Raw genomic sequence first — 19,116 nt, forward strand, 5'->3', positions numbered from 1 at the left:
AACTCTTAATAAACCCCTGTTGTAAACTCTTAATAAACCCCTGTTGTTAACTCTTAATAAACCCCTGTTGTAAACTCTTAATAAACCCCTGTTGTTAACTCTTAATAAACCCCTGTTGTAAACTCTTAATAAACCCCTGTTGTAAACTCTTAATAAACCCCTGTTGTAAACTCTTAATAAACCCCTGTTGTAGAAAAGGGTAAAATGTTAAATACATGATTGTTTAATGTTTAGCTATTATTAACCTAAGCAAATATTTGACTAGATATGTTTGTTGTTAAAACTCCAGAACAGGAAACTGAAATGTTTGGAGACTCAGTATCAATCATTGATTTCATGCATTTTATGCAGATCTATGGGTTAATTTACTTCATCTTTGTGGCCATACCCTGCAGAGATAACTTCAATTGAGATATCAAGCATCAAATACCAAAATTGTATATCTAGATAAAGTGTTCAAGATTAACTGTCTCCATACAAAAGTTCCGATCTCTGTTAATATATTGCTATGTATCGAAAAACACGCTTATCTTAACCTTTAAGGTTTTTCTTTAAGATCCTTTTAAAAGTCAAAATGGTTAGGTTGTCTCAACTAACTTTATCATGTAGTGATTGATGACTTAAATAATATCTTTTGATTCACACGAAATTGTTTTGTTTTCGGGATTTTCAAATGTAGTCTGCCATTTGACTTTTCTAATCTAGAATTTGAAAATATACAAATTTCTTAAATCTTCTTCAATATTTAGAATGGAATACAACATTAAGAAGAGCATTTATCATAATAAATATATCCTTTTCGATAGAAATTTTAATCTTTATTATTTTATTATCAATCTAAATTCGCAGACTGTGTTTAATTTCCGTGGAAGTAGGTTAAACTATAAATGACTTGAGAAAAAATTAATAAATTGAAAATTAAAAACTTGATGATACGTAACCACGATGTATAGTAGCTCGACTTCAGAAATATTTAAGTGACTATTGCTAAACGTATAAAAAAGACCCTTCTTGCTAACTTCAATACAATCAAAATACTTTCAATGTCGCAAAGGAATTTAGTCTTTGCCACAAACTCAACTTTTCTAATCACAATATCTTTGCAACCTGATGGTATAAACCTTTGATATTTCAATCTTCGACTATTTGATCTAACAGAATTCATAGTTTGAAAAATCTAAGGTCTATGACATATTAGGTTGCAAGGATAAAGTGATGAGAAAATCAATGTTTCGGTCACATTTTAAAAAAATTTTGATTGGTAGGGTTTTGATATTGCTAAAGTTTTAATATCCCTTTAGACGAAATGTCAAGTTTGCGGTGAATAATTGATCAAAACTTGAAAACTTTTTTATGTATTTATGCCTTCTTAGACATATCTAAACCCATACTGTAAATATATATTCACATTTTGTTGATGATTTAAACATTATTATGCACTAAGCAGTGTCCCACAAAACATGACAATTAAAAGACGACTTAAAGATTATTTTTCAAATAATTTTCGGCAGTCGCTCGTCAGCCTATAAAAGCCTTAAAACAATAATTATAAGATTCCCCTAGTTCTAGCATTTCCGAAATGTGGTCTGACCTTCTTGTGTTTTCAGTTCGTGTTTTGGCTTAGATTTAAATTTAATTAATAATACCTAGATTGTCGAAATCTGAATAAAATTCATCATAACTCGGGTAACTATGATATCACAGAATAATATTTTTTAAAAACACATTTTCTACATCTTTTTAGGTATGGACAAACTTGATTAAATAAAAGCAAGTAGAGCCAATATTTTATTTATTTGATCCAGTTTTGAGTCATTAACTAGATTATTACTCATCTTAATTACATAATTGATACACATATTGTCTTTTTATTGATGTCGATCTTTTTATTACGGGGGTTAATATCACATATTAGTAAACACACTTATCATTAGGTTATGAGAAGCCCAGGTTTGATCCTTAAATTCTAGATACCGGAGCAAGATTGGGTTTTAAACATCTGTGCTCCGGGTGCAAATTTGTCTCAACTAGACAGAACGGACATGCTCCGTGCTATCAAGTTGATTTAGGAGCTTAGTGTCTCAAGGTGTACGGAAACATCAAAGTTCCTTGTGTACATAAAAAGTTTATTGTACATCAACAAATGTACTGCATACAGCGTACAAGAACAACATGGTTAAAATCGTGTATGCAAGCATACACAACCAACCAAAAAATGTTGCTGTTTGCAGTACATGAGTGAATATGTACATAAACTCTAGGTACATGTTATTGTACTCGTATCGTCTACTCCATGTCGTGTTCAGCCTCGTCGTCAAATTCCTCCTCGATATCAGCAGTAGCCTCCTGATACTGTTGGTACTCGGACACCAGGTCGTTCATGTTGGACTCAGCTTCGGTAAACTCCATCTCGTCCATACCCTCCCCGGTGTACCAATGGAGGAAAGCCTTCCTCCTGAACATAGCGGTGAACTGCTCGGAGATCCTCTTGAAGATCTCCTGGATAGCGGTGGAGTTACCAACGAAGGTTGAGGCCATCTTGAGTCCTCTGGGTGGGATATCACAAACTGCGGTCTTAACGTTGTTCGGGATCCATTCGACGAAGTAGCTGCTGTTCTTGTTCTGGACATTCAACATCTGCTCATCGACCTCCTTCATGGACATACGACCACGGAACACGGCAGCAACTAAATAAATGTACGTTAGATATGAAAGGTCTGAGATGAAAATGATGAAAATGTCAAGAGGTCAGACATTGAAAATTATCCAAAGATCTTGATTCTCTAGACTGAAGATTATAAGGTGAGAATTCTGTCGGGAGAGAGAATTGAATTTGAATATCTCTGCAATGATTGAACTTGATTGATTGGAAATGATATTGAGAATAAATATCATGTTCTAATTTCAAAATTCCATGAAAATGACATGGAAGAATCCGTATAAGGACCTACATCTGGCATTTGAATTTGAAATTATACAAACTCTCTCAGTTTTCCTCATCCTATTCAAATCAATCTTATCTCTGATCCAAAAAAAAGTATTTCTAAATCAAACTTCAATGCGAATAATAATAACACTTCACTTAGGTTCCGATTATAATTATTAAAGCTGATGGGGGTTCATTGACAATTTCTAAGACAGATTAAATCAAATCTGTCTGTTAACCTTGAGGCATCTGAGTGAATCCCAAAGCAAGTTTAGAATCATAAAATTAAAAGCTGACCTGTAAGATATCTTCCATGCCTAGGATCACAAGCAGCCATCATGTTCTTTGCGTCGAACATCTGCTGTGTGAGCTCAGGAACACTGAGAGGTCTATACTGCTGGGATCCTCGGGCAGTGAGGGGGGCAAACCCGGGCATAAAGAAGTGAAGACGAGGGAAGGGAACCATGTTGACCGCCAGCTTCCTCAGATCAGCGTTCAATTGACCGGGGAACCTGAACACAAATATAGGCTAGAGAATTTTTAACGTGAGCCTCCATTTTTAGAGTGGCATGTCTGATCTCAACAGTACGCTTCAAACTTTTGTCTGATGGAAAGAATGAAAGAGTTCTCCATGATTTCTCTTTGAAAGATTGGTTATTTTTAATTGTGATTTATGTTTTCTCTTTAAAAGTGACTTGCGAATTTCTTGCAACAGAAAAATGGAGGAAATTGTGAGAATTATTTACTCTTATAAATTGGTTGGATAAAGGTTTAAGTCTGATTTATCTACTAGAAAGTAAATTTATTCGTCACCTGAGACATGTGGTGACACCGGACATAGTTAGAGAAACAAGATGATTCAGATCTCCATAGGTGGGGGTAGCCAGCTTCAGGGTCCTTTATTATTATTATTATTATTATTATTATTTTATTATTATTATCATTATTATTATTATTATTATTATTATTATTATTATTAAGAAGCAGATATCGTATAAAGCTTCGTTATCAATACAATATGTTTCATCTGTATTCTCCACCAGTTGATGAACAGACAAGGTTGCATTGTAGGGTTCAACAACGGTATCGGAAACCTTAGGAGAAGGAACTACGGAGTAGGTGTTCATAATCCTGTCCGGGTACTCTTCTCTGATCTTGGAGATAAGAAGTGTTCCTAGTCCTGATCCAGTTCCACCTCCTAGGGAGTGTGTGAGCTGGAAACCCTGGAGACAATCACATCCCTCGGCCTCCTTCCTCACCACGTCCAGGACGGAGTCCACCAGCTCAGCTCCTGGAATAACAGGTTGTTAGCTCAAGGGTTAATAAAAACTGTAGTTTTAAGCGGAAACAGAACAAGGTTAAGCTCAGGAATTACATTGTGTATACAACTAGAAAAACTGCAATAACAGAGCGTATACACTTTGAGTACCACTATAAACCGCTTCATGAATGAATATGAATTCAATGTTCTAAAGATAACATCTCACAATTAGAGATCCACCCAGGCTTAGCAAGCTACAGGTCAGGGCATATACAGAGGAATCCAACAAACCTAGCATTATGCTTTGCTTTAAATTCAAATCTATTTGAGATTTGTTTCTGTTAATATGCAAATACCAAGTGCACTATTTGTAAACATATGAACATTGTCATGAAAAATTATGTTTGGCAATCAGTTACTGCAAAATTTGCAGCGAACGCCAAGGTTGTAAAAACCAGCGCAGATCCTAGTTTCTGAGATTAAAGATGAAAGTGAAGTAGAAGTGAGTTCAGGTTTAACCCTCAAGGATAACTTCTCAGATGAAACCTTGTGCGAGAAATAATGCAGAATGTTTACACGGCAAGATGGCGTCAATAATTCAAAATGGCGGAGGAGGAAAATTATTCAACTTTTATCCCCCAAGCTCCGAATATTTGTTGTGCAGGAGATTCTAGGATCGATCACTGATTCTTGGGTTCTACCCTGAACAATGAACATATTTTGATGTAACCCAATACTCCTGAACATGACGGGTTCTGTCCTGAATTAGTTTTATAATCATGATATCCATATAAGGCCTGATGTAGTATCTTGTAGTATGAGATCATAAGTTTAAAATAATTAACTCCCGACATCTTCATACGCCAACCCATTTCAGGGTTGTCAAATTCCATGACAAGTGAGATATTTTTTATTCTTTATTATTTACTTGAATTGGGGTTTGCAAATAAAATGACCTGGTTTTAAATGCCTAAATGTTTTTAACATATATTTGCATATTTTATGAAATGAATTTTGCAAAGTTTAATAAAAAATTTGAACTTATGCATTGATTCAAATGTCATTCATTCCATGCAAATACAAACTTCAAATTTGGAATTTTTGTGAGTTCCAATTTTTTCCCCCTGATTAGGATTGATGATATGCAGCGAACACAACCCTCCCAAACTTTACTGCCATGCAGCGTAGGCGGAGCAATACCCTTCCCTCATCAACCCAATTATATTGCTCCTCGCCGCTCAGGTGGGCGTATCCACAGGTGGGCGTACTCACACATCTTTATATTGGTTTAAAGGTCTGGCCTAAGGTTGGATGAAGATAAGGCTTAAACCACTTAGCAGAGATTAGAAGGAGACAAGGAAACGACAAATATGGTTGTAAGGACTGATTCGTGTCAAAATCTATAAAAAATAGCAGTTTCCAAATTTGAGGATTTAAAAGGAGAGAATTGAGGTATAAGATTAAGGCGGGGCTACGAATATGGAAAGGGTAGAACACAGAATAAGAATGAGGGGAGAAACTGAATAATAAGAAAAAACAAAATTTAGTTTATGATTTAAGGTTAAGCTCATTTCGAACGAAAAAATTCTTACACAATTGTTAGGGTAGGGCCTGGAAAGGGAGAGAGGGAATGTTTGCTTGAAGGTGGAGACAAGGAGTAGAAGGTTGGGCGTATTTTTGGTAGGGTAATATCAGTGTGGGAGGGTGAGACGAATTCTGCTAATAAGAAGGGTGGGTAATAGGATATATTTAGGGAGGAAATAGGAAAACATGAACTCTAGTGATGATGGATTAACAGAAGAGAAGGATTAATGAGAAGTAAGAAAAGGATTAATGAGAAGTTTGAAAAGGATTAAAGAGAAGTAAGAAAAGGATTAATGAGAATTTAGAAAAGGATTAATGAGAAGTTAGAAAAGGATTAATGAGAATTTAGAAAAGGATTAATGAGAAGTTAGAAAAGGATTAATGAGAAGTTAGAAAAGAATTAATGAGAATGTTGGAAAAGAATTAATGAGAAGTTAGAAAAGGATAAATGAGAATGTTGGAAAAGGATTAATGAGAAGTTAGTAAAGGATTAATGAGAAGTTAGAAAAGGATTAATGAGAAGTTAGAAAAGGATTAATGAGAAGTTAGAAAAGGATTAATGAGAAGTTAGAAAAGGATTAAGGGAAAAAGGAATTTACAATGAAAAGAGTAAGGGAAAAGATATAGATAGAAAGAATTAAAGGGACTGTAAGCGTAATTTCAAGTGACCCTAGCCTCATGCAAAAATGACAATGCTCGATTCACTCAGTACCCTGATTGTCGTGGCCTTAGGTTTGAAAGCGTTTATTTCTGATAATTCCAATATGCTTTCATGCAGTAAGAAGAGCAACTACAAGTGAAAATAAGAAAAAGTTTTCAAAATCATAAAAATTTGATGTCTAATTGAAACTGGTAGCTAGGTGTTACAAAATTGAAATGATAAATAAATGGTTGTGGTTTCAAAAACAATAAATTAAATCATACATTATTTATAAATGTATTGATCTAATCTTTAAATGACCAGAACCAGTTCTAGGTCACACCTTTACAACCATAAACAGGAAGGGGTTGGATCGAAATGTATATAAATTAAATAAAGAACATTTTGTGTTTAAAAAAACAAGATTAATCACGTCATAAAAGTATTAGCTGCAGGATCTAAAATAGGTATGATATATAATGCGAAGAAAAAGATAAATTCTTTCTTTAACCCTGAACATACCCTCCCACCCTTCATTACTAAACATGGTATCACCCTCACCCCTTCAATACTCAAAATGGTATCCTCCCCCCTTTAATACTAAACATGGTATCCCCCCCTCCCCTCTTCAATACTAAACTTGGTATCATCCCCCCTTTAACCACAATCATGATATCCCTCCTACAACCCTAAATATTATATTCCCCCCTTCAACTACAGACATTCAGATATCCTCCCCCTCCCCCTTTAAGTGGTATTCACTCTTTCAATAACAAACATGATATCCTTCCAGCTCCTCCAGCACCCCTCAAACTCTAAACATGATATCCTTCCAGCTCCTCCAGCACCCCTCAAACTCTAAACATGATATCCCTCCAGCTCCTCAAGCACCCCTTAAACTCTAAACATGATATCCCTCCAGCTCCTCAAGCACCCCTCTAACCATAAACCTGGTATAGCTAGGAATGCAATGAGTCACACCTCACATCTTCTATTCAGAGATACTAACACCTCAAGGACAACCAGGTGTACATAATATACCTAGACCACTGTACATAATATACCTAGAGCAGTGTACATAATATACCTAGACCAGTGCACATAGTATACCTAGACCAGTGTACATAATATGCCTAGACCAGTGTACATAATATACCTAGACCAGTGTACATAATATATCTAGACCAGTGTACATAATATACCTAGACCAGTGTACATAATATGTACACCTAGACCAGTGTACATAATATACCTAGACCAGTGTACATAATATACCTAGACCAGTGTACATAATATACCTAGACCAGTGTATATAATATACTTATACCAGTGTACATAATATACCTAGACTAGTGTACATAAGATACCTAGACCAGTGTACATAATATACCTAGACCAGTGTACATAATATACTTAGACCAGTGTACATAATATACCAAGACCAGTGTACCATAATAAACCTAGACATATACTACTGTACCTGGTGTACAGACTAGACAATGTACTTAAAATGCCTGAATTTATGTACACAGATTTGTACAAGAACATGAGCAATTTGAAACGAACAAAATGCCTCCAGGAGTTTTAAACAATCGACAAAATGAATCTCTCCAATGAATTTGTTAAAATGTACTAATGGGTTTTTCCAGATTAGGCTAAACGGTTTCTGTTTATTTGTCTAAGTAATCGGAGAAGGGTGGTGGCTAGGGAAATGGTATCAAACTATTCAAGTTTTAAGAAAAAGAAAAGTTGTCTGAAAATGAAATTTTAAAAAGTGTAAGTAATCAAAGTAAAGAAGAAAATAAAAACTGAAAATCTGATGAAAATGAAACTCTAAGGAGATAAAAAAAGACAATACCAATTTTCCAGAAATTGTGGGATCTACATCTATTTTTCTGTATATATGCGCACGTCTATGTTTCTGTATATATGCGCGCGTCCTTGTTTCTGTATGTATGCCCGCGTCTATGTTTCTCTATATATGCGTGTTTCTATGTGACTTCAAATGGAATTCATGGTTGGATTTAAAGGTGATTTGACACTAAGCACTAAATAGATTTAAATCTTTGAGTTTCAAACATCAAAATAAACATAATTTGTAAATTTGAAAGTTTAAGGAGGGGATCAATATCTTGGGGTTTATGAATTTAGATAACAAGCTTTAGTTATTCAATTCGATTATTAACCGTAGATCTTTAAAATTTTCAAATAGGAATTCACCAACGTTTTAAAATCAAAGGTTTGACCGTCAGGTTGCAAAGATTAGAGGAAAGTGGTATTTTTCATTCTTATTGTTTATATTCAAATATTAGTTAATAAAAACAGGGTTGGAAGGTTGAACCGCCATGATAAGGTTTAAGGGAGGGTGAGATTAAGAAAATGGATTCTAAGATTGAACCCCACCTATTATACTGAAATTATTGCCTAAAACAGATTCCAGGATCAATTTATTTTCCAGTTTTTGCCTGCATGGTCCACGTTTCCTTATTGAGAAGTTTCAACTGTCCGATTGAACAATAAATATTCAGGATAAAATCTAAACCAACCCAACTTAGTATTCAAAGAACGTTGCAAGTGCACAGAAGGTGAAGAATCTATAATCATCAATTTAGCCTAATGTTTAGTTTCAGAAAAAAGGAGGCCACCTATATTCAAAACCAAGAACCTGCTATCGAAAAGACACAGAAAAAAACACATAAATATTTCTAATTTCTGTGAGTAAACCGAAAGTTTCCATTTTAAGAAGAACTTTTAGCTAGTGTTTGGTTAAGATTTGATTCTACAAGATACATTTCTAAAATCTGTCAATTTATTTTAAAATTGGGAGAAACTCTGTCTTTAGTTGAGTTGGTTTTAAGATTGAAGGGAGCGCGTAGTGACTCTGCTTTTATTGAGGACAGATTCACAACATTGACTTTTAACTTTCGCCTGATCAAGAATGAAAGAGATATCAATGTTCTTCTCTTAGTTTTTTTAATTAAGGTTACTTCCACATTATTGATCAGATAAAGGCGTATAGGGTTCTGTTGAAACCAAACATAATAATTTACAAGTAGAGCACAAAAAAATCTTATGGCCATTTAAAGAAACCTACCTTCTGTGTAATGACCCTTGGCCCAGTTGTTTCCCGCTCCACTCTGTCCGAACACGAAGTTGTCAGGTCTAAAGATTCCTCCATAAGGTCCACTTCGTACACTGTCCATGGTTCCTGGCTCAAGATCAACGAGAATACTACGCGGCACAAATTTTCCTCCGGAAACCAATTTTTCTCCACGTGCTTTAGCCTCGGGGGACAGTCCTTGGGCCTCGTTGTAATAAACCTCGATCCTTTCCAGCTGAAGGTCTGAGGTTCCTGAAATCAAAACAAAATTCAGATTTCAAAAAATGGATTCAACTTTTTATTGTATTTTAATAATTTGAAGGTGGTTTTATTTTTATGATTTAAAGATGACCTTACCGACATAAGCTCCGGTAGGGTCAATTCCATGCTCGTCGGAGATGATTTCCCAAAACTTGGCTCCGATCTGGTTGCCGCACTGGCCGGCTTGCAGGTGGACGATTTCTCTCATTCTGAAAACAGGTTTTGAGTAATATAAATACTCGGAGCATAAACTTAAAAGGATTTAATTTTATTAAATCAAACGTCCTTCTTAGTAAACATTTACAGATTGAATCTGCACAAGTTGGATTTGCAATTTTCCGTGAATGCCAATTTCATGGTTGACGCATGAATACCGCATTCAACTGTTTAATCAGAAAACTTCATGCTCCTATAAAAATGCAGCAGTTTTATAATCTTTACCCTAAAATCTCGATTTTATCTCGACAAAAAGAGACAAAACTTTAATAAATAATTAACTAATAATATTTTTGTTTTGTTGACCAAGTCATTAAAAAAACCCCTACATTGAAGTAAAAGTGTGTTTAAAGAAAATTTTATTTATTGATTTTTAAAAATGAGAAATTAAATTTTTTTTTAAATTTTCCCCTGCTGTTTTCCCCTTCTATTTTGTTAGGAAAAATTAACTTTTTTTGATTTCTGATTTGGAGGATTTGAATTTTTAGAATAATTGCAGAAATCATCGTAATACTTTCCATTTAAACAATAACATTTGTTAATAACGTCGATTATAAATATTCAATTGTTTAATTTTTTCATAAAAATCTAAGGTTTATAATGACATGATAGAAAAGTAAAGAGATCAGAGAAAATTAATAATATAAGTTCTCCAGGTGTACCCAGAGAACTGCTAACCTGATAAAGGGTTGTGTATGTGTTCTCTGTGGAACGGTTGGGTTTAGAGTGGAGATTTTGACGGGAGGAGAGGAGACCAAGTATCCCCGATCCAACTCACACTATAGGAGCATATCTGTGCTCTGCCAGTATACTAGCGCAACTTAAATATACTCATTTTAGCGATACATTAAAATCGTTTTTAGTAATTTATAATAATAATTTGTTTAATTAGAAAAGTGTTTAAGTAAATCTTTCAATAATTTTCAAGTAGATACTTTTTCAATAATTTCTTTTAATCGTTTTTTGTTGACAAAAAACTCGCCTCAAAACCACAAATCTTATTATTATTTCGAAAAATCACACCATAAAAATAATCTTTTTCTCAAAGCATGCAAATTTCAAAATAAACAATTCAATTTAATTTTAAGGATTCTTAATCTTACCACTTGTATATACGCAAAAGAACAAAGAACAATAGGACTTGTTATAGTATTTAAAGAAATTTACAATGTTCAAGTTTTAAGTTATGATTTGATACACAAGCATGAGCTGACTAATTGTTCTGAGGGAAAAACTGGAGAACTAATCATAAATTGAATAATCGTTCTCATATTTCATATTTCTTTTATCCGCAAAACATCAGATGTCAATCATTTTAGTTTTTGTCTCTTTAAAATATTTTGCAGGATTTTTTGTTTCTCAAAATTTTCATTGGTTTATCTTCTACTTTCTTGATCATATTTTTTGCCAATATTCTCATAATTTTCATTGGTTTACTTTTCTTTTATATTTTCTTGATTTTTCTCTTTATCATAATAATTTTTATTGGTTTAATTTTTCTTTACTTTTTTAAAACATATTTTTTCCCTATAGTCTCAAAATTATTCATAAAATCCCTATGATTTTCCTATTTTCCTTTAGGCCTAATTTTTATGCCGGAGATTTGAACTGGCAGAACTTTAAATCCCAGGGCCGAGTGGGTGCAAGGAATATAAGCAACCAGTACTGGTATGAGTCAGGAGTATCACGTGACTCAAAATATGTCAGCACATCTGGCCATTTAAATGCAATACTCTTGGTTACCAGGTCCTATGGAGATGGTGGGGGGGGGGAGAACTCTCCTAGACAACTCCTACACCCAGAGATGAGAGCTATTGATATTTGTAGTCCTAATGTGGGCAGAAACAATGGGCTGTCTCCTGTGTGGTTATCGAGGTACACGGAGAAACTTGAACCGTCCTGCAGTGTAGAACCGGACACCTTGAAAGAGTAATCCTTCCACCTGACCTGTAACACACCTGTGTGGGTTTAGGCTTTGTATCCATACCCAGATTTTACCACAAGAAACCCACGCCAAGCTTTTTGGAATATTTGGGTTAAAAAATTGTAGAAACATATGTCTCAAGTTTTCCCTATACGGGTCAGGATCTTGAATTTATAAGGTTTTACCAGACACAAAAATAAGAACAATATGGATATTTGATATACGGTGTTTAAATGTTATGCATGTATTTACATATGTACGAATATGATTGTATAATGTTTATACTTAATATGTTTATGTTTATACGTCGTCGTTTACACCATGAGAATACAAGCATATTAAATATGTTTCTCTTTTAGTCAAAACTTACCTTGATAAACTAGAGTTTGTCAAGAGGCGCCAGCGAAAGGAAAATTTCTTCAAAAAATAAACAATTGAATACAGGGGCGGATACAGGATTTAAGTGAGGGGGGTGCTAGATTTATTTCGGAACAAAAAAATACAGATTTAGAAACCAAAAGACGCGCCACTGGCGAAATTTGTTTGTAAGATAGATATTTTTTTCTTTTTTTCACTAGGTTTTCTTTCCCTTAAGTGCTATTGAGAAGCTAATCTGAATCTCAGGGGGGTGCAAAGGTCCTGCCGCCCCCCCCTTGTATCCGCCCCTGATCGAATACAATTCATATCATGAAAAAATTCTTTCTGAAAATTGAATTTAGAAAAAAATTGAAAAACATTGAAAGAAAATTTTTGAAGAGATCAACATCAAAGTTTTTTTTCTTTACTTTTACTTGTCACTTTTTTATCTATTTTTATCTTAAAATGATAAGCGCAGAGAAATTTTTAAATTATTTAGATTGAGCTCAAAATAATACAAATTAAAGGAAAACTAAAACTTATAAATTACGATCTATATTTAGATAGAAAGGTTGCATGATAATGAATGGCAAATATATGGTTTAATGAATATTGTTTAATGCTTATGGTTTAATGGATTGATGAGTATATAAGGACTGATTCTATTCAACACCTTTCACACAGTTATCTGAGCAACAATCTTATATTAAAAAGTGAGTTGAATTCTGTTTAATTTAATGAATAAGAGTTAAGGAATGATATCCATATATTTTAATAATTAAGACTTAAAGCTGGATTGATGAATGACAAATACACCTTAATGAATGAAGCATAGGTTGATGAATGATGAATAGCATGCATAATACAGTGAGGCCCACAAAACTGTAAAGTAGAAAGACGACATTGAATTTTTTGTTGATGTTGTATTAAAGCAAATAAATCCACCAGCAGTTTAAAAATCAACGAATAAATTGAAATTGGTCTGTGTACACTTATAGAGTTTATTCACAACTTGCATTTAATAGTCGTCTTCACATTCCACAGTTTTATGGGTCTGACTGTAAACCAATCTAGGAGTTGAACAATGTATTTCTGTCCTGATGATTAGAAAGTTTTTGCAATGAAAGATTTGAATGCACTTGTCTGACCATCACGTGCATTCAAACTTAAGTTTATGTCTCTTAGAAACAGAGTTTCTGTTGGAATTTATGTCTCTTATAGAAACAGAGTTTCTGTTGGAATTTATGCCTCTTAGAAACAGAGTTTCTGTTGGAATTTATGTCATAGATTTTGTTGGAATTTATGTCTCTTAGAGACAAGTTTCTGTTGGAATTTATGTCTCTAAGAAAAATAGTTTCTGTTGGAATTTAGGTCTCTTAGGAGTTTTTGTTGGAATTTATGTCTCTAAGAAAAATAGTTTCTGTTGGAATTTAGGTCTCTTAGAAACAGAGTTTCTGTTGGAATTTATGTCTCTAAGAAAAATAGTTTCTGTTGGAATTTAGGTCTCTTAGTAACAGAGTTTTTGTTGGAATTTATGTCTCTAAGAAAAAGAGTTTCCCATGTTTATTGTGACAGCCTGTAGAAAAGTTAGGACTGAATCCTTTAACTATTAATGCAACGTATTAGTGGTGATATGTTCTTCTGAAGGGAGTACACAAGAGTTTATTTCTGTGCGCAGGCCACACAGTCCAGCTATGGTCCAGCTTATTATGACAATTTATATCCTAGATTTAATTATTGTATCTTTAATCTTTATTGGTTAAATCTGCAGACTATAGTCTTCACTTGCCAAAACTAAAATGCACACTCCCGGTTGCTATACAATACACAATTTCAAAACTTCCAGTTTATGCGATACACATTTTCAAAACTTCCAGTTTATGCCATACACATTTTCAAAACTTGCGGTTTATGCGATACACATTGTCAAAACTTCCAGTTTATGCGATACACATTGTCAAAACTTCCAGTTTATGCGATACACATTGTCAAAACTTCCAGTTTATGCGATACACATTTTCAAAACTTCCAGTTTATGCGATACACATTTTCAAAACTTCCAGTTTATGCGATACACATTTTCAAAACTTCCGGTTTATGCCATACACATTTTCAAAACTTTAAATGAAAAAGAAATTGTCTTTGTCTTTTTATAGGTTCTTGGTTATTATATTAACTATATTTTGAAAATGAATAATATTCATATATTTTGATGAATAAGACTTACAAGAAGTGTTCGCGAATGCGTCGAAAAAATTATCGATGACTATTGTTTGTAATATCTGAATGCTTTATTTGGAATTAAATTATTTTACGTTTTTTAACCATTTTTGTTGACTTTAAAAGTCAGTATAATAAAATAAAGAGATCTAAAATGGATATTTCTAACATTTATTTAAAAAAACGAGTGTTTTGAAATATTTGCATTTAAGGCGGAGTTAAAATTGGTTGATTTAGAAATTAACAAAGGAATTAATGATGGATATTAGATGGCACTTCATGGAAGTGTTGTAGAGCTTCAAGTTGGTGAAGCAGATCTGGGAACTGGGACGACAGGGCTTATCAGTGGAACTAAGGCAATGCAACTCGAGATAGCGGAAACTTCGGTCAGAGCCGTGCACAAGTTTCCTAAGTAAGCTTCTCAAGAAGTTAATGGGGAGATCAGAGGTATAAGCACGCCTGCTGTTAGTTCAGGACCTGCATCATCAGCCTGAAGGAGTCATGGGGGGTGATGTAGAGCTTCATGTTGGTGGGGCAGATCAACAGGTGCGTTGCGGTGAGTATCTGCATCATCATCATGAAGGAGCCAGGGTTGAGATGGAGTTGTGAATGTCTTGAGTGTTTATAGCTGACTGAATACCGGGAGCTGGGATGGACGGGGATTTGACATGTGTGGTGTGCTTGCTTCATTGCGGAAAAGGATCCTGTGTACACACACATCTAGAGAATCAACAGAGGCATTTGAGTCGGTACAATCGTCTTCCTTATATTTCGAATTTATTTTAACAATTTTATCCTTATAGACACAACAGTATAGAAGTAAGATTAGTAGCGATCAAAAGCGATTATTTTTCGCCGTAAGCCTATACCACCTTTTATTTCTCACGAAAGCTGGACTTGTTCATGATTGATGAATGACAAATAAGTCTTAATGAATGCGAGACACTCTTTAATTGGGTATCAAAACTTTAAATGATTATTTTAAAAAATCTAGTTTTTGTCTTTTTCTTGGTTTTTAAATATTATATTAGCTCTCCCTTAACTTTTTTGAGATTAAAAACTAGATTGTCATTTATTCACTTAATTCCAATTTTATAAGGGTTTCCAACGCAAGTGGATTTTACTTGCGCGCAATTGCGAGCCTTGTAAACTCCTCGCAATTCCGAACAATTTTAGAACAGTTGCGCGCAATTCCGCGGAACGGAATTCCGATTGGAAACCCTAAATTTTATACAGTCAATTTGGACAAAAATATACAATTTGGACAAAAATATACAAGCTTTTAAAATTATTCTTTTGGCGTCGAACACATGATATGCATTATATAAATCAATGGAAATCATTGTAAATGTACCTCTAAACTTTAAATGCTTTAAATGATCCAAAATTTTTAACGCTCCCCTTTAATTTTTATTTGTCAAAGTTTGGAGGTGAAATGAAGTCCTACTTTAATTATATTGCAATTTAACTTTTTACCTTAGAATTAAAAAGTTTGAAATATCAAAATTTAATAAATCGTATTTTTGACAATGTTTTACAAGTACATATATTTTCCCCCCTGCACAATATGTAACTTGAAAAATGTTTAATTAACCCAAATATTCTACTCCCTGTATGTTTGCAACATACTACATTGGATAGAAAAGAATTTGAGATGAAAAATTAAAGTTATGGTAAGAACTTATCTCCTTTGGAACGCTAAAATGTTAAGATTGTTTTCCTTCTGTATTTTCCAGGAGGAGCACTGCAGCTTGCACCAAGAGCCCCAGGGGGGGGGGAGGTGCACTGCAGTTTGCACCAAGAGCCCCAGGGGGGGGGGGCATTTGTCTAAATGCTTCTCTACGTATCCACCCAAAGATGCACTGTGCTCTATACTCTCTTTACCTAATATTCAAGTCATTGGGTTTTGTGAGTCAAACTTATTGCTATCTACATATTTTGATCCACCGTGCAATGATATCCTTAATATTTTGATCCACTGTGCAATGATATCCTTATACAGATTTAATTGCTCTAATCCTAACTCATTCAGTCCTTATCTGATCCGGAGAAAAAGTAACACTACCAGTGCAAAGGGAGTGTCAGGGTAGAAGTCAGAGGGTGTAAGTTTTTCTAAACGGAAAAAAACCTTTGCTTTTTACAAAATATTTTGATGGCTCTTTTTGGTATTTCTTTAAAAGATGTCCTTTACAAAGAATACACATAAATTAAGTGTTGGCCACATATATAATCCCTATATCTGTGTAACCCAATGTTGTAGACCTTAGATATATTTCAAACTATGAATTCTGTTAGATCAAATCTAAGTTTGAAATATCAAAGGTTTACATGCCATCAGGTTGCAAACATAAAAAGATTTAGAAATTCAATTTCCTTGTTCCCTAATTTATCATGATTTGTTGTCATCATTCCATTTTAATGTTTATGTTTAATATTATCCATATCCACACATATTAATAAAGCTTGATTTGTAGTCTATGCTGTTTTTTTTTCTAGCACAAGAAGAGACAGACAATCACGATAATATGGCATAATATCCATTTTACTCCACATTTTACATATGTAATTGTTTTTTTAATTTAATTTACAGTGAAATATTTACGAATTTCTCGTTTTAAAAATGTAAATATGTAATACTGCATTTTCATATCACTTCTTTTTCTATTGTAAAAACTGATTAATTGACACAATCTTTGATTTTATAATCACTATATTCTTGCAACCTGAGATTTTAAACCTTCGATATTTCATGTTACAACTAATTGATCTTGCAAGGACCATAGTTGATCAAATATCTGCTACATCATGTTTCAACGATATAAGGAATTAAAAATTAAAGTATGTTCACCATGTTTCATTAAACACAACAAAAATGTAAATTTTAGCCTGAAGCAAAAAATAATGTTCAACAGAATTTGTTTTTTTTAAGTTGAGTGAATCCTTAAATGTGTATTGAATTGTATAATTATGTATATACACCGATACATATTTTAGAGTTGAAAATTATGGATAGATGGATGAGTCACTGTACGCTGATGTCATCTGATCACATCTCCGCCATTACACGCGCACAGCTCGCGCACGGATGAAGATATATGCACCGTTGATTTATGAAAAACACAGAGAAAAGACAAGCTGAGATAAATCAATAAAATCATGAAATAAAAGGCGTTTTTGAATAAAGAATGTTGGGTTTGATTGAATTGAAATCACGATAATAGTCAAGGCTATTTACTGGGTATTATGGTCCCTTAGAAATACTTTTACAAAACAATTCAGTGTTATCATTAATAATTTACGCTAATCAAATATTTACAAGTAAACAGAAATGACAATAATAGATTAGAATTATAAAGAATCTTCACTGTCACTGCATTCGAGATATTTCAATATTTCAAATCTTTTTATCTAACATAATTCATAGTTTCAAATATCTTAAAGGTCAAGGCCACATCGGTTTTCAAAGACATAGGGATTAAAAAATGTGAGCTTGTGACAAAAACTCAATTCCCGTAAGCGACTTTACTGATACGACTTAGTGACCTCGTAGCTCCTTTAGTTTTTATCCGCACAAGTAAAACACAGAATGAGACTTAACTCGTTCAAAACATGAAGTTTGTGCTCAAAGATTAAATTAATTCAACGATAAAGAGGGGGTCAACCTGAGTTCAAATTATAAAAATCAAAATCCGGGAACGAGGGAATCCGGAGAAAATCCACTTAGATTTGGAGAAATTCAGGTTTCAGTCCTGAATTTACAGATACTTGAAAGTTCAATATGATCGCACACGACTATTTTGGGAGAAGCATATAAAAGTACAACCCTTATTATTTTTGTCGTTTTGTCATAAATTTTGATATTTCATCTTGAACGACTTCGAATGACAGTTTTCTAATCTAACACAAGTTTAGATTAAAAGAAGAAAAAACAATTTATCCACACATTCTCAGTATTTTATGAAACAAATGATGAAACTAATTAAATTTGTATCTCTTTTTCAATGCAGAATTGTTAACAGTAATATCTCAGAAATGTCTGATGTTATATGATCAGAAAAAAATCTTTAGTTTCTCCAGATATCCAGGATGATTTATCCGGCCCAACCTTCCAGAAAATGAAAGAACTTGATGAGTTGAATTTAGATCTGTGGCTTAGATGATAAATTTCAAGGTTTAGATGAAAAACATCTAGGTTCAAATGATAAACTTCTAGGTTCAGATGATAAACTTCTAGGTTCAGATGATAAACTTCTGGGTTCAGATGGTAAACTTCTAGGTTTACAAGATTGACTACATGATCCAGGTAATAAACTACATCAAGACACATTCAGAGAACACCTGATTCACCTAAGCCATGGAGTTTATTACCTGAACTATGGAGTTTATCAGCTAAACCTTGGACTTTATCGCTTGAAACTTTGACTTTAACATCCTAGCCATGGAAAATTTCATTTTCACCTAGAACTTTATCATCTAGATCTTGGAGTATATCACCTGAATTGTTGGGTTTATCATCTAAACCTTGGAGTTTATATCCTGAACCTTGGAGTATATCACCTGAATTGTTGGGTTTATCATCTAAATCTTGGAGTTTATCTCCTGAACCTTGGAGTATATCACCTGAATT

At 33.7% G+C, this 19,116-nt stretch overlaps 1 protein-coding gene across 1 annotated transcript; it reads right to left on the minus strand.

Annotated features, from left to right (window-relative positions):
* Positions 1–1,775: 1,775 nt before the first annotated feature.
* LOC111714461 (tubulin beta chain) lies at positions 1,776–10,773 on the minus strand. Its single transcript, XM_023489570.1, has 7 exons — positions 10,667–10,773; positions 9,869–9,981; positions 9,506–9,763; positions 3,907–4,217; positions 3,740–3,825; positions 3,224–3,438; positions 1,776–2,687 (listed from the first exon to the last, which is right to left on the minus strand). Exons 2-7 carry the CDS (start codon positions 9,978–9,980, stop codon positions 2,287–2,289), a joined length of 1,383 nt encoding a protein of 460 aa, XP_023345338.1. The 5' UTR covers position 9,981; positions 10,667–10,773; the 3' UTR covers positions 1,776–2,286.
* Between the last annotated feature and the right edge of the window lie 8,343 nt (positions 10,774–19,116).

The sequence above is a fragment of the Eurytemora carolleeae genome, unplaced genomic scaffold (genome assembly GCF_000591075.1).
Source record: "Eurytemora carolleeae unplaced genomic scaffold, Eaff_2.0 scaffold165, whole genome shotgun sequence".
Classification (NCBI taxonomy): Eukaryota; Metazoa; Arthropoda; class Copepoda; order Calanoida; family Temoridae; genus Eurytemora; species Eurytemora carolleeae.